Genomic DNA, 14384 nt, shown 5'->3' with positions numbered 1-14384 from the left:
ATTATCAATTTTTATATTAATTGAATATAAAAGAAGACACAATGTAATACACTACACCGGTAGTCCCTGCTGTGTTGTTTCTCTGAGCCACCAGAGGGCGACATTACCTTTCACCATGTATAAATGTATGTATCTGTCTGAATGACTACACATCACAGGTTGCTGTTACAAAATTGCACCACTTTTATTCATTTAAGGCTTTTTAGTTTTTACTTTACATTTGGCTTCACCCCCCCTCCCCTTCCCTCCCCCTCCCTCACCCCCACCTCCCTCTGCTGCTGTGGGTTTCTGTTCTGGAAGAAACCAGTTCAGACCATTTATAGACCAGTTTAAACTCCCGACTTGATGAACCCTGATGATTCAGCAGAGTGGGGATGGGATTTAAACCTAATATTTCACTGGCTGAACTGGTTTCTTTTACATTTCACTGGTCATCATGCCATACAGAGAAAAAGATGCAGATTTATTTCAGTAATGTGAAAATCATTTCTTCTCGTGGATGAGTTATTTCAGTTTGCACTTGGCTGTGGCTGCACTCATCACTTCAGCAAGACTTCTATTCATTAACAGTTTTACAGGCAGTCAGATGAGCCAGTTTAGTCTCTGGCCACTAGGATACACAGGTAGGTCCAGAATGTTTTTAGCCTAGCTTAGCACAAAGACTGGAAGCAGAGGGAAACTGCTAGCCTAGCTCTATCAAAAGTGAAAAATATGCCTTTTTATAACCATAATTTACTGTGAATGTTAGTCGCCTGAAATGCCGATTGCCACCACAGCCTTGGTTACGCTGGAAGCCACAAAAGGTGTGAATGCAGCCGCGGCAGGGCATCAATTTGATTGGCTGTTCTCACTGACAGCACAGGTGGGGCATCCAGGTGCTGCCAACACTCTAAACATGAAGTTTCCCATTAAAAACCTGATAATACTTTATTTCAACGCCTTTTTTTATTTTGAACAAGTGTATGAACACTTAATAAACTGTTTAAACACCTTAAAGTAGTTGTAAAAAAGTATAAGGACATTTTTATATGTTTATTATTCTATTTGTCAACAACTGCAACAACTAACATTTTAAATGTAGATGAATAGATTAATAAATACTTAAAAATGCCTTTTTATTTCTTTGCAACTACTTACAACTTATTTACTGCTCATTAATGCTAAAAAGGCTGGAAGTGGGTGTTTTCTGCCCTCCGACCACAGGTGGCAGCAGTGAGCACATTATGGCTTGACAGACAAGAAAGAAGCAAAGGAAAACTGTACTCCTAATTAATGCTTTATCAGAAGCCACCTCCGTAAAAGTTTTAATAAGAATCATCTGCAGACTATCATAAAATTACCTCTTCTATTTCCTAGCATGCTAACAGTTTTATGCTAACAGGAACGCCCCGCTGCGGCTGCAATCAGACCTTTCACCTGGAAGCTTCTGCTCGGCATGCAAACTGTCGCAGCACCTCCTGGAGGTCAGACTGAGAACTGACAGAAACAACAACATGCTACATGACTGAACGTACTAGAGGAGAACCAGAATACTGACAGCAGTACCACGCTGTACTGCAGTACTCCAGATAGTACAACACTGTGCACAGCAGTACTCACAGAGGTCACTGGTCCAACATACGGCATCTGTAACATGACCACGCTCACATTCCAAACAGAAGACAGATATTCAAAGGCGTTCTGTGGCTGCTGCTTCACAGGCCACGCCCCCACATATAAATGGGCGGGGCTTCCATTTCAAGCCCAACCTCCTCTGGTCGGTCTCAACCTCAGTCGGCAACCGTTAAAAAGAAACAGGGATTTTTACTCAATTTCCTTCCTTGAAAACCATCTACGAATAACATGCTAACACTTTAACATGTTAGCATTTAACTGCTAACACTCAACCCAGTGTATGCTAAAGTGTTAGCATACAGTACTACACCGATGACAGGGTATAGAGGACCAACTTTTTTGGTGAGTTTGGTCGTCTATACCTGGATAGTTGGTAATATACCTATCATATAAAGGGAGCACTGACCAACAGGAGTTTTGACCGATAATTCAGTGTTTCCCTTTCACATGTGATGTGTTAATAACATTAATATCCAGGTAATAATATGGTTAATACCACAGAAGCAACACCTGCTGGCTGCTCTGCTCAGTAAATATAACACAAGCCTCCCCAAGCCCACCCCCGGCCAAAATGGTCATCACAGAAACTGGCCTCATTCACCGTTGTTATGCACCTCACTTACGCACACACTCAAAAAACACACACACAAACACACAAACACACACACACACACACACACACACAGAAGGTACTGACCAGTGTGAGTCTGCTGTCAAAGGCAACATGTCTGCCCTGAGCAGCAGATCTTGAGTCAGCTCACCGCGCTACTAAGCTAACAAGTTAGCAAGCAGCTACTATGTTTGTTGGAGTACAATATACCTGATATATTGCACTGGCTATTAGCTAACAAGCTAACCCAGAAATAACAATATTTTAGTTGATAAGGTGCTAGATTTTTGCTAATACTTATATATCATTATTGGGGATTTGAAACTAGCTACTAGCATTATAGCTAGCCAAACTACCAAGTTTCTTTTTTAGGAATATACTGATGATGCTAACATCTCACAAACAGCATAACAGTCGTGCTGTTGCTCAAAATGTATAGGATGTTATTTAATAGCTGCTAGGCTAACAATTTAGCCATTTAGCTGTAAGTAGACATTTGTTTTTCCCAACAAAGCTAATACTTTATTAAACGATTGTTGGTATAGAGTAGGAGCTAACAGCTACCATCAATTTCTTTGGGGACGTACAATTAATGCTAACAACAACTAGATGCTAGGCTAACAAGATAGCCAAAAGCTACATTAGCTTTTAAGCAAAAAACTAACTTTTTTAAATGTGTGTGATAGTTTTTGCTACAGTAGCTGTCAGCTAGCTTAAATTAGCTCAATGCTACTAGTGCGGTGAGCTGACTGCACAACCTGCTGCACCCCCAAACCCCCACCCCCTCCCAAAAAATCTGAAACAATAAATGACTTTTATATCTTTTCACACAGAATCATAATAATAACCACTGTAATAAGAATCACTGTATGAATCCACAGGTTCTACCAGAGCCACACACAGGCAGAGTCAGCCATGTTGGCCGTGACATCACCGGGCTAACCGGGCTAACCATGCTAACAACAAGGCTGATAGAAAAGAGGGCGAACTGCGTGTGAATGGCTCCGGACTGCTGGAAAATAAGAAAAAGGAAAGAATAGAAAAGAAAGGAAAGAAACATTTCAAATTAAAAAGCAAGAAGCCACTCCCCTGCACAAAATGGCCCAACAGAGAGCATTATGGGAACTGTAGTTTAAATTTGGGCAGTTGTTTGACAGCCCCATTCCTGCCACAGCAGAATCATTATCTTCATCTTCATCATCATCATCGCCGCCGCTGCAGTCTTTGATGTTTGGTTTAATGTTTCGAAGGCAACCGTCTCCGTCAGACAGTGTGGTGAGGGGATGGGATCATTGTGGTCGTCACGGGAAACAGGAGTCAGAGGTGGCTGATGTTGATGATGAAATGGTTGTGTTAAAGGGGGCGTGGCCAGCTGGAAGATGTGGTGTGATTGGTCGGTTGTTGGTCAGGTGAGCAGGAAACTAGAGAGAGAGTAAGGAGAGAAACTTTTAAAATGAAACAGCCAGAAGACCGAGCAGAGAGCATTATGGGAACTGTAGTTTTTAATTTGGGAAGTTCTTTGACAGCCCCTTTTACTGTACAGTTAAAGTTTGTACAATAGTGTGTGTCTGTCCAATTATACATGTGTGAATGAAAGACGTACCTGTCATTAGAGAAGCTGACAGGTGGACTTTTTGCGAGTTTTTCCTGGAGCGGGGCTCTTCCTGTTAATCTGTCGCACAAGGTCGTAGAAGATCTGCAAAAACAAACAAACATTTTCAGCTAAATATCTAAAATAAAAGCAAAAAAATACATGACAGAACCGGCAGGTAGTTTATATGTAACGACGTGTTTGTGGTCACCTCGTTGACGTTGATCTTGCTCTTGGCCGAGGTCTCCAGGAAGGCGCAGCAGTTCCACTGGCGGGCGAGGCCGACACCCGAGTCTTTTCCCACCACACGCTCTGTGTCCAGGTCGCACTTATTTCCAACCAGGATCATGGGAACCTGAAGGCATCATTTTAAAAAAAACTTACTTCAATAATGTTTAGAGCAGAACATTTTTTTTTGGTCTATTACAAGATCATGTATTACATCTTATTATATGAATGCAGTACCGCGGTTTGGCCACTAGATGTCCCCATTTCCACATATCTAACTCCTAATCAATGAACCATTTAAACTTCTTCAAGCGTTTAAGTGTTTGGAAAGCATCGTCTCCCCCACCACTACTTAAACTTTAGTGCTTAAATGATTAATTAAAGAGTTAATTGAAAGACAATTGATCGACAACACTAAATCCATTAATTATTAAGGTCATTTATCAAGCAAAAGTGCTGAACAATCTCTGGTTCCAGCTTGTCAGATGTGCGGGCTTACTGCTGTTCTATATGTTATGCCTCATCTGATTCTCAGATCTAAAGCGTCAGATGTTACAGCTTTAAGCGGTTAGAAAACAATGCACCGCTGCATCTTAAAAGGACCACAAAGCACTTAATGTACTTTATGAGCATGTACAGTGAGTGTGAAGAGCCGCTCTGGACTCAGTGACACTTGTTTCAAACTCCATTTCCCAGAAGTCTTAGCCCTTTAGATGTTTAAATTCCTAAAGGTTTCCTGGTAAGTTCAGAAAAGTCAGAATAAAACACAATGAAAGAAACGCCGAATTACAGGAGATACTGAGATCCGAAAGCTTGTGGAACAGAGGCCAGACAGGAAGTGACATCACAACCAGGTGTTTCTAATGTCTGTGTGTGTGTGTGTGTGTGTGTGTGTCGTACCTCATCGGTGTCCTTCACTCTGAGGATCTGCTCTCGGAGGTCCTGCAGGTCGTTGAAGGTGGACTGAGCCGTGATGGAGTAAACCAGCGCGAAGCCCTGACCGTTCTTCATGTACAGGTCTCTCATCGCCGTGAACTGCTCCTGCACACACACACACACACACACACACACACACACAGACAGGTGGTCAGGGAGGGGAGCAGATCTAAAACATGACCAAAAGAAAACCCCTGACACCCTGAAAACTTTAGTCTTTTGTCTGTTTTGGTGTGTAAGAGTTAGACTGATTCTAGTGAAGGGAAACCTTGAGCAGAACAAAATCATGTATAAGGAGAGTAAGACAGGCACGTAGACAGACAGGTAGACAGACAGGTAGACAGATCTTACTGTTCCTGCTGTGTCCAGGATCTCCAACATACATTGTTGTCCATCAACTTCGACTTGCTGGAAAGAGAGAGACAGATAAAGGTTACAAACTTAACAAACTATTGGCGGAGATTTCAAAATAAAAGTCCTAATAAACTTGATTGTTTTGTGTTCGTGTACACGGACGGATTAAATGAACACATTTATATCTCATACTTTTTGACTTATTTGAACGTATTTATCTCTTTATTGTAACTAATAATTTTAATATAACATTTAATTATTTTTAATTAATTATCTCATAATGTGACACTTATCTAAACATTCTGACTATTTTATTCTTTTATTTTTATCTATTATTTTTTATTTTACTTTTGTCTTCAGGTTTTTTCATTTATCTCATTTTTTAATCTCATAATTTGTATTTATTTTCTCAGAAGTTTGACTTTAATCTCTTCCTCCTGACTCATTATCTTATTTTATTCTCAATAAGTTGAAGTGGTGTCTGACAATGAGCATCCTTATTATTATAAGACTCACTTAATCAATTTCTTTGTTCTGCATTTATTCTTGTCTTCTTCCCCTCTTTCTGCTCCTTTTTTCTCCCTTTCCTCATCTTCCCCTCCTTCTGTTTCTCCCTCTTCATCCTCACCTCCATCTTTTCCTTCTTCCTCCTTTCTATTCTGCTCCTTCATGTTATCTGGTATAACTGCTAGCCGCTAACATTAGCATTTAGACAGCCCTCAGTCTGTCTGAGCTCCGTCCCATCAGCCCCTGGGAACCAGTGTCTGCTGTCTCGCGTCACTCAGATAGACAGACACGTCACAGCGAGGAGAGACAGACAGGTTGAGGCTGTCTTACCTTCCTGTAGGAATCCTCTATCGTCGGGTCGTACTTCTCCACAAAGATTCCCTGAACAAACTGGACAGTCTGGAGAGAGAGACAGGCAGAGAGAGAGACAGGCAGTGAGAGAGAGACAGGCAGAGGGATAAATAGAAGTAGGCCAGTAGTGTTAATGGAGCTCTGTTCTGTTCTCTATTGGAAGTCATTAGGATGGAATTAATGTGACACACTGACACATCTCCATTATATCATCTGGAGTAAAGCACTTCATTGTAGTGAGACTGACACCAGTGTGTGTGTGTGTGTGTGTGTGTGTGTGTGTGTGTGTGTGTGTGTGTGTCATTGGAAGGAATGACCGGAAAGTGACATCAGTTTGTGTCTATTTTGAAGCTGAACTTTCAATGTTGTAAAAAAAAACTTGTTTTTCTCTTCAAATTCGTAAAGTTTCAGATCAAATTTTTTTACATCAAAGCGTCGACAAACTTTTTTTACTCGTCTCTCTTTGTTAAAGTCGAGGTGACATGAAAAATGTCATTTTAATCCTTTTAGATCACATCCCCGGTAACATTGTGCATCTGTTTGACAATATAGGCCAAAAAAAAAACTGAAAATCCATTTCTTCGTATTCTTATATCAAAATCATTTTTTCTTCTGGTAAAACTAAATTTCACGCGTGCTTACATAAGTTAGCACCAAACAATTACAACCAATCAGTCTGCAGCATTTAGCCGCAGAGCACCAAGAACGCTCGGTCAGTTAGCTAGCTACTGCGCTGTGGAGAACGTCTGTCTACGCCCACTTCTCAACGATCAAATCAAATCCCTCTAATGATATGTCATATCATTCATCATAACATTGTGGCTCCTGTCATTTCCAAGGATGCTACGAATCTCTTGCTGCAAAGGATTGTGGGTAAGAAGAGGCAAAAAAGCAGCTTGAATCGTGCGAAATAGCGACCGAATGCAGTCGCACATCCTGGTATGTTCGGAACATAACGTGACAGGCTTAACTTTTTTCTTGCACACTAAATAGTATGGACGTATTGGAATGCAGCCCTTGTCCATCTCTTAATACTTCCTTACTTCCTGTCTGTGGTTCCTCAGCTCCCATTGGTTCCTTCTTTAAAACCTCACACACATGAAGTTTAATGTCTAAAAAAGGCTCTGTAATTTCTTTAAACAGCTGCTCACTTTAGACCTCTTTGGGACTATTTTCAGCGGCGGATGAATCTACATTTGGTGCTCCTTATTAGTGAATATTTTCATTATTAGAAACAGAGAAGAGAATTTTACTGTGGACTTACCAGAGCTGACTTTCCGACTCCTCCTGATCCTAAAACAACCAGTTTGTATTCACGCATCCTGACTGTCTGTCTGCTGAGAGAGAGACAGACGGGGAGAGAGAGACAGAGAGAGAGACAGACAGGGAGAGAGAGACATAGAGAGAGAGAGAGAGAGAGAGAGAGAGAGAGAGAGAGAGAGAAAGGTTACTATCATATTAACTTCACTCTATGACACCATTTCCCAGAAGCCAATCAATGAGCAGCATTACTGTAAGCCCCGCCTCCTGCTACAACACCTGGAGCTGAAAAACTATCAATTACACACAATCTCACAATAGGAGGTAATAATTACCCAGCATGCATCTGGCTGCATTTATGAAAGCAGAGGGGTCACATGATCACACAGCTGGTGGTGATGTCACAACTATGGATACTTCCTGGTTACGGTTGCTATTCACCCTCATATGTATGTGTGTCTACTATATACATATATCTGTGTGTGTGTGTGTGTGTGTGTGTGTGCATACCAGTCATGCCTCACCATCGCTGCAGCAACAAGAAGCAACACGATGGAGACAGCACACAAACACACAGACACACACACACAGACACACACACACACACACACACTCATCTGTTAATAAGGGTCTGCCAAGTTTACCATGGTGATGAGATAAGTGTGTGTCTACGTGTGTGTGTGTGTGTGTGTGTGTGTGTGTGTGTGTGTGTGTGTTTAAGCAGGCGGTGTGAGTACCAAACATTAACATTTCTATACTGTTTTTTTTACCCAGAATCCTCAGCTGGTGTCCAATCAGGACGACAGAAAACAGAATTTTTACGTGTGAAATCTGTTTAAAACAGTTTAAATTCTTTATTTATTCCTTTAAAAAAACATGTTTAAGTATAAAAAATATAAATGCCAACATGTCAATTTATTCAATAAAACTTCACATGATTTATTTTTAAGTGAAGTAGTTTTCTTCCTGTGATAACCATGTGAATCTAAGTGATTTTATTTACATTTATTTTAACTATCAGGTTTAATTTATCTAAACAGTTTTTAACTCTAATCTCGTGTCCTGTAGAGAATTCATGCTGCGGAGAACAAGCAACAATGTAGCAACATCACGAACATTCTAGAACACAGTGAAAGATACATGATGCTTCCTGTAGTTACATTGTAACCATTAATCACTGAGCATCAGGACTGAGCCGGTGCTTTGAAAACATACGAACAACGTGAGTAAGAACGTGAAAATGTTTAAAGAAATGTGACCGTTTTCTGTTTAGTTTAATGCTCCATAATAGTGTTTTTATTACAACATGAACGTGCTGTCAATTCAGCTGTTTATCTTCTCATTAATAACTCCTTTCTAAAAGGACAGACATGACCCTGTGTGATTCTGCCAGAGCGACCTCTGACCTCTGCCACGGTTTGTCTGAATATTCTGATTAAATTATTCATTCACTGATTAATTTTTTCAGCTTTTAATAAAAATGTTAACATACAGAATGTGTTTATATAAATTATACAGCATTAAACTATGAAGTGGGCGGAGCTTTAAACTACAATGTAGATTTTAATGACTCCCACCTTTGGCGCCCCCTGGAACATGTCTCTGACGATATTGGTGAACATTTATTTAATACTTTAAATGCTGGAATTGTACTTGTTACAGTTGTTTTACATTGTGGTATTTTTAGTCTTAATTAAGTTCTAAACACTTCTTCCACGACAGCGAAATATAAAATAATATTTCATTGGAGTAAAAGTGTGATTTTCTTAACTGGAGCAGGATGACATAAAGACACAAAGAAATGTTATTATTTGTCCAAAGTTAAATTCAAACAGCATTAATCATCTCTCCTTTAAGACATCTGCATTTATAATCTGATAATCCCTATTCCACTTTAATCCTGCGTGAAACAGGAAGGAGTTTACATCCAGAGCTGAGCTGTCCTATAGTCAGTGAAGGCATCACCAGTTTTGGATTTCATTGCCTGGAGGTCTGAAAAAGCCTGCCTCACTACGTCTCTGTTCAGCTCGATGCAACAAGTCAGGACGAGTTCAGGGACGCGCAGGAAGTCACAAAGAGACGCAGCAGTAGGCGAGGAATAAGAGTGAAAGTGAATCTGCAAGACGAGCTAAAAGTTCAACCCTCTTAATATGTTTGACTTTAATGAACCTTCCTGTGACTCCTCCCACACCTCCACCTGAGACTCCCCGCACCTGGATCAAGACAAACTAAACTGCGATCTGCGTTCATTTAGCATGAAAAAAGTAAAAGTTACAAATTGACTTTAAAATCTGCGTTAGTTGACTTTTTTGGCCACTTGGGGGCAGCAGAGACGAACATCCCAGACATATTATCACCTTATAAAGCTGTTATGGCTAATCGTTAGCATAGCACCACATCCAGGAGATACAAGCAACATGATCATTCAATTCAAGTCCTGTTTGGTCTCCTCCACCTCCCTCTCTTTTAACTAAATGCTCCACTATGTTCACCAGCTGGTCCCGAACTACGTCTGTGTGTTGTTTCTTGTTAAGCAGGTACAAAACATTTGGGCTGAACCAGACAGGAACAAGATCCGAAACAAGGAGCTAAAGGAGGTGAAAAAGGGTTCAGTGGCGCTGCAGAGTTTGGTGGTTTTGACACATTGAGCAACACGTTTCACACCCTCCATGATCATGACAGGAAACATTATAGCACTTATTCTTACTGACTATTTTAGTTTAGATATAAAATAAGTCAGCACAAACTTCATGTTTCAGTCATTTTTAAATCCATAATTCTAAATATTCTCTGCTTCCTGCTTAACGGGACGGTCTGCTGTGTTTGTTTCTGATGATGACATCTCGGGCCTGTTTTCTGACATTTTAACAAATGTTCTTTTAATTGAGAAATAAAAAGCACAATGGAAAAATCGTTGATCGCATGATTAACACTCTGAAATGCTTCAAACTGTCCAACAGATGTGGGACGATGAACAAAACTATTCTGTTTCCAACCACAGAAGAAGAAAAGCAGACAGTATTTACATTTAAGAAGCTAGAACAGAGGAAGTGCATTATATCTGTATTATGTTTGAATAATGTGGTTCAACTCCACAAATAATGGCCTCATAAAATTATCATTACAAGCTCTACTTAGGAGCTGATTCACTGCATCCGATTAAACCACAGTTATTTGATATGATAATTTGATTATATTATATATTTAATATTATATTTATACATCAACCTGCTACACAAAATTATGTTTGTCAGGGCTGTCCCCAACCTTTATTTACTTCCTGTTACAAAAGAATAGGCTTATAGGTGACAAATAACAGGTTTATTTAAAGTGTAACTGATGATTATCATTTATTTTGAAAGAAATACACCTCACATTTTCCAGAATGCAACGTGGTGTCTTAAAATTTCTTGTTTTATGCAACCAAGAGTCCAAAGAATCAAAAATATTCAATTTAGGATCATATAAGATCAGAAAATAAGCATATTTTCCCATTTAAGCAGCTGGAATCAAAGAATACTGTTCATCTTTGATTTAAAAATAACTGAAATGTTCAGAAATCAAGAATCAAAGTGTTGTAGTAAGTAACAATCTATTGATTTAGTGTTGTTTATGACTCGGTCTGAAGGTAAAATGTAAAGGAAACAGTATCCAGGTGAGTTTCAGGGCATTTCGATAACATTTACATTAAGAAATTAAAGTGACAGTGACAATCAAACATATTATTAAACGTCCAAATCTTTCTTCTAGACTTTAAACAATCAAACAGTCTCAATAATTTGTCCAACAGAAGAATAATTCGTCCTTTTAAGACCTACCAAGACTTAAGTCACACTTTACAATACTAATATTATAATGATTTATCACCCAGCCCAGACAGACCCTGTGTTTTACCCCCTTTATGACCACTTTACGTGTAGCTCTGCTTTTTCCAACAGACACTGAATGCAGCATGATGTTAATCTACTAAAGTAAAGTTGGTGGAGGAGAAAGATGGACACACAAACACACAGATCCCTGAGTCAACCAGAACTAGGTGGGGCCTGTCAATACTCGGTGTGTGTGTGGGTGTGTGTGTGTGTGTGTGTGTGTGTGTGTGTGTGTGTGTGTGTGCTGACAGTACAACAGCAGAGGAATAAAACCAATCCTTGTCTATACACTACAGTCAGACAGACAGGTACGCAGGCAGACAGGCAGTGAGAGAGAGGCAGACAGGTTCCTTCAAACTCCCCAACTCCGCAGTCTGCAATAAGTTACTTCCTCTCTTATTTCTCCAGCAGGGTACCGGGAGTTCCGCAGCTATGTGGCCGCCTCTGAACGCTCCCTATCCGGCCAGCTCTGGCAGGAGGCCCCGCTGCCTGGAGAACCGGAGACCATCTGCAAGCTGGAACACAGAGACCTGTGCGGGCGTGAGGCCGACGGGGAGGCAGACAAACACCCGCCATGTTGTTACCCAGCTGTCTGTCTGTGTCTAATATCAACAGTATTATCATTAACGGAGCTCCTGTCTGTCTGCCTCTCCGTCCGTCCGTCTGTCTGTCCGCCGGTCGCTTCCGCAAACCCAACCCAGCTCGGCTCGACTCGGCACCGGCCTGTCTTCCTCCCATATCTGCCTCTCCCAGGATTTAAACCGGGTTAAGCTACAACTACATGATGGAGGGAAGAAATAAAAGAAAGAAAAAGGAGGAAAAAATAAAAAGAGAGAAAAGAGAGAAAGGAAGCGGTACTCACAGTCATCCACCCGTCCGCTCCACTGCTCTCTCTCTCTCTCTCTTTGCCACTCTCTGTGGATGTCGCTCTATCAGAGCCGCTCCCTCCTGCTGCCGCTGCGCGTTAACGTCAAGCTCGACGCCGTAAACTCAAGCGTTTCCTGTCAATTCTTTCAAAGTAAAACCCATAGCAAAAGGAAAATACTTCTTACAGCACATTCAGTGTAAAATTTAAGTAAAACAAAGTGTTGTTCTAAAATTAGCAATTAATAGGGCAAATTAATTGTCAATAGCAACGAATAAGGGGGGAAATACTGAATAAAACCTCTAGAAAAAGCTTTGCTCACAATACTCACCAAGTCAAAGTCATAGTAATAGCATTTTCAAAATAAAGGCTTCGTTTCTAAACATTTACATAATTTAATCATGGTAAAATACTATTTATATATTATATATTATTTTTTATATATTGTATATATTAACATTTCTGTGTTCATTTAATTTACAATACACAAAAGAATTAAGTTTCACAATAAAAGTCCTACGGGAAACGTTTCAGGAGAATTAGAACAAAGCAAAAATGAAAATAAAATAATGGATTGGAAAAGATAGTTGAAACTAAATAGTTTAAATTAAAAATAATTTTGTTAATTAGTAGCAGCTGTTTAAAAAAATACATGGTCTCAATTTAAAATATTTATATATTTACAGTGACGTGATAGTAATATTTAAACAATCATCTAGCATTAATGGTGTAAAAATGTGTTATAATGCTGAAACTGGAGATAAAAATGTCATCGGACACAAAATTAAAAATCCTCACTACATGTTCAAAATAAAGGCCTTCGTGGAATTAGAAGGCAAAAACTTCACTGTGAGAAATTAACTTTGTTTCAGTCAAAGTTGAAATGCAGTCAGTTTGCTTCACTATTAGTGTCTGATTTGACATGCTACCCACTAATGCTATGCTCTTATTCTGAAAGTATTATGCACTTGCTTCCGTCCTCGCTCTAACTTCGTCACAGTTTGGCTCAACTGCTCTTTTTTTTCTTGTGACGTTTCAGCCTCGCTCTCAGCTGCTTCCCGCTTCCTGCACACTAAAACCACTTGAGAAATGTTTTTGTTTTTGTACTTTAATTGAGTTTTTCCATTTGATACCACTTTATACTTCTACTCCATGACAGTTAAGAGTCAGTTATTGTTCTTTTTACTTCACTGCTGATCACTTAAAGTTATTTTTTAGCTTACAGCTTTTCTCCCCTTCCTGTTGAGAGAAAACCACAGTGTACTTCTACTGTAGTATGTTTGTTTTTACCTGTTGATGCTGTTATGTGATGTCATTAATATTCTCTTCTCCTATTGGCTGTAAGAACTTCTCACATTGGAGGTCAAAGGTCAGAGCGACTCCTCAGGTCACCAGAGAAACATTAAAACTACGGACCACTTTGAGTGTGTGTGTGTGTGTGTGTGTTTGTGCAGAGTCAGAGCAGCTGAGCATGTCGGAGCGTGTTGATGGAAACACGCCTCGACACACAACAACACACACACACACACACTCACAGCAGTGTTTACTACAGTCAGAGATACAGCCTTGTGAAGCCACACCCAAACAGGAAGGAGTCACCCAGAATAGAGTGACCCCCCACCCAACCAGCTTCCCTTTCTCACACACACACACACACACACACTTCCTCTGCGAGTGTGTGTGTTTCTGTAGTTAAAGAACAATAAGTTTCCATTTTGATAAAAGTAAACTTCTTCATTATATCTGCTTATTTGTTTACCTTTTCAGTCGTGTAGCCAAATGTTGGAGATTCAAGAGTGGGTAGAAACACTTTTATTTTGAAGGTGTTACATTCTGGAACTACAGCTCTGGAAAAAGCCAGAGGACTTTGAATTTAGATTAATTTGTCAAACTACTCAACCTCTGAGTTTCAGAATAAAGGCCCAAGTCTTGGTAATAGTGTTTTCAAAATAGAAGTTATCTTAGATGCAGCTTCACGCTCTTATTATTATTTTTTTGCAATAATGTTTGAATTAAATTAGATTATTGTTGTTGTTTTTTGTTCTACCTGTCAATCTATTAAATGATTTCTCACAGTTTTCAGACTAAAGGTGAAGCACGTTTCTTCACACAACAATTACATACAAAGGCACAAATATAGAAAGTGTGTTTGATTAGCTTGAGATAAAGCTGGTGTAGGTGTGACGTTTTTATAATTAA

The 14384-nt window shown here is 39.7% G+C and overlaps 1 protein-coding gene across 2 annotated transcripts; it reads right to left on the bottom strand.

The window, feature by feature from the left end:
• Positions 1-166: 166 nt before the first annotated feature.
• On the bottom strand, positions 167-12248 carry LOC138599192 (ras-related protein Rap-1b). 2 transcript variants are annotated; one of them, XM_069670691.1, is made up of 8 exons: positions 12183-12248; positions 7456-7525; positions 6171-6239; positions 5331-5387; positions 4944-5084; positions 4027-4170; positions 3828-3920; positions 167-3645 (listed from the first exon to the last, which is right to left on the bottom strand). In XM_069670691.1, the coding sequence occupies exons 2-7, from the start codon at positions 7510-7512 to the stop codon at positions 3834-3836; spliced, it is 555 nt and encodes a 184-aa protein (XP_069526792.1). In that variant the 5' UTR covers positions 7513-7525; positions 12183-12248; the 3' UTR covers positions 167-3645; positions 3828-3833. The 2 variants fall into 2 exon arrangements, with proteins under 2 accessions (XP_069526792.1, XP_069526793.1); XM_069670692.1 differs by having other exon boundaries at positions 7456-7528; positions 12183-12229.
• Positions 12249-14384: the final 2136 nt, after the last annotated feature.

The sequence above is a fragment of the Semicossyphus pulcher genome, unplaced genomic scaffold, assembly GCF_022749685.1.
Source record: "Semicossyphus pulcher isolate SPU_LCO1_2020_fin unplaced genomic scaffold, fSemPul1.0.p SCAF_20, whole genome shotgun sequence".
Classification (NCBI taxonomy): Eukaryota; Metazoa; Chordata; class Actinopteri; order Labriformes; family Labridae; genus Semicossyphus; species Semicossyphus pulcher.
This window is presented reverse-complemented; position numbering and strand designations above follow the sequence as displayed.

Bases quoted from the DNA above. Each gene is read 5' to 3' on its own strand.
- LOC138599192 (XM_069670691.1), bottom strand. From the start codon at position 7,512: ATGCGTGAATACAAACTGGTTGTTTTAGGATCAGGAGGAGTCGGAAAG. The intron at 5,388-6,170 runs GTAAGACAGCCT...CTCTCTTTCCAG, and splicing joins TAGAGGATTCCTACAGGAAG to CAAGTCGAAGTTGATGGACA. The intron at 5,085-5,330 runs GTAAGATCTGTC...GTGTGTGTGCAG, and splicing joins TCCTGGACACAGCAGGAACA to GAGCAGTTCACGGCGATGAG.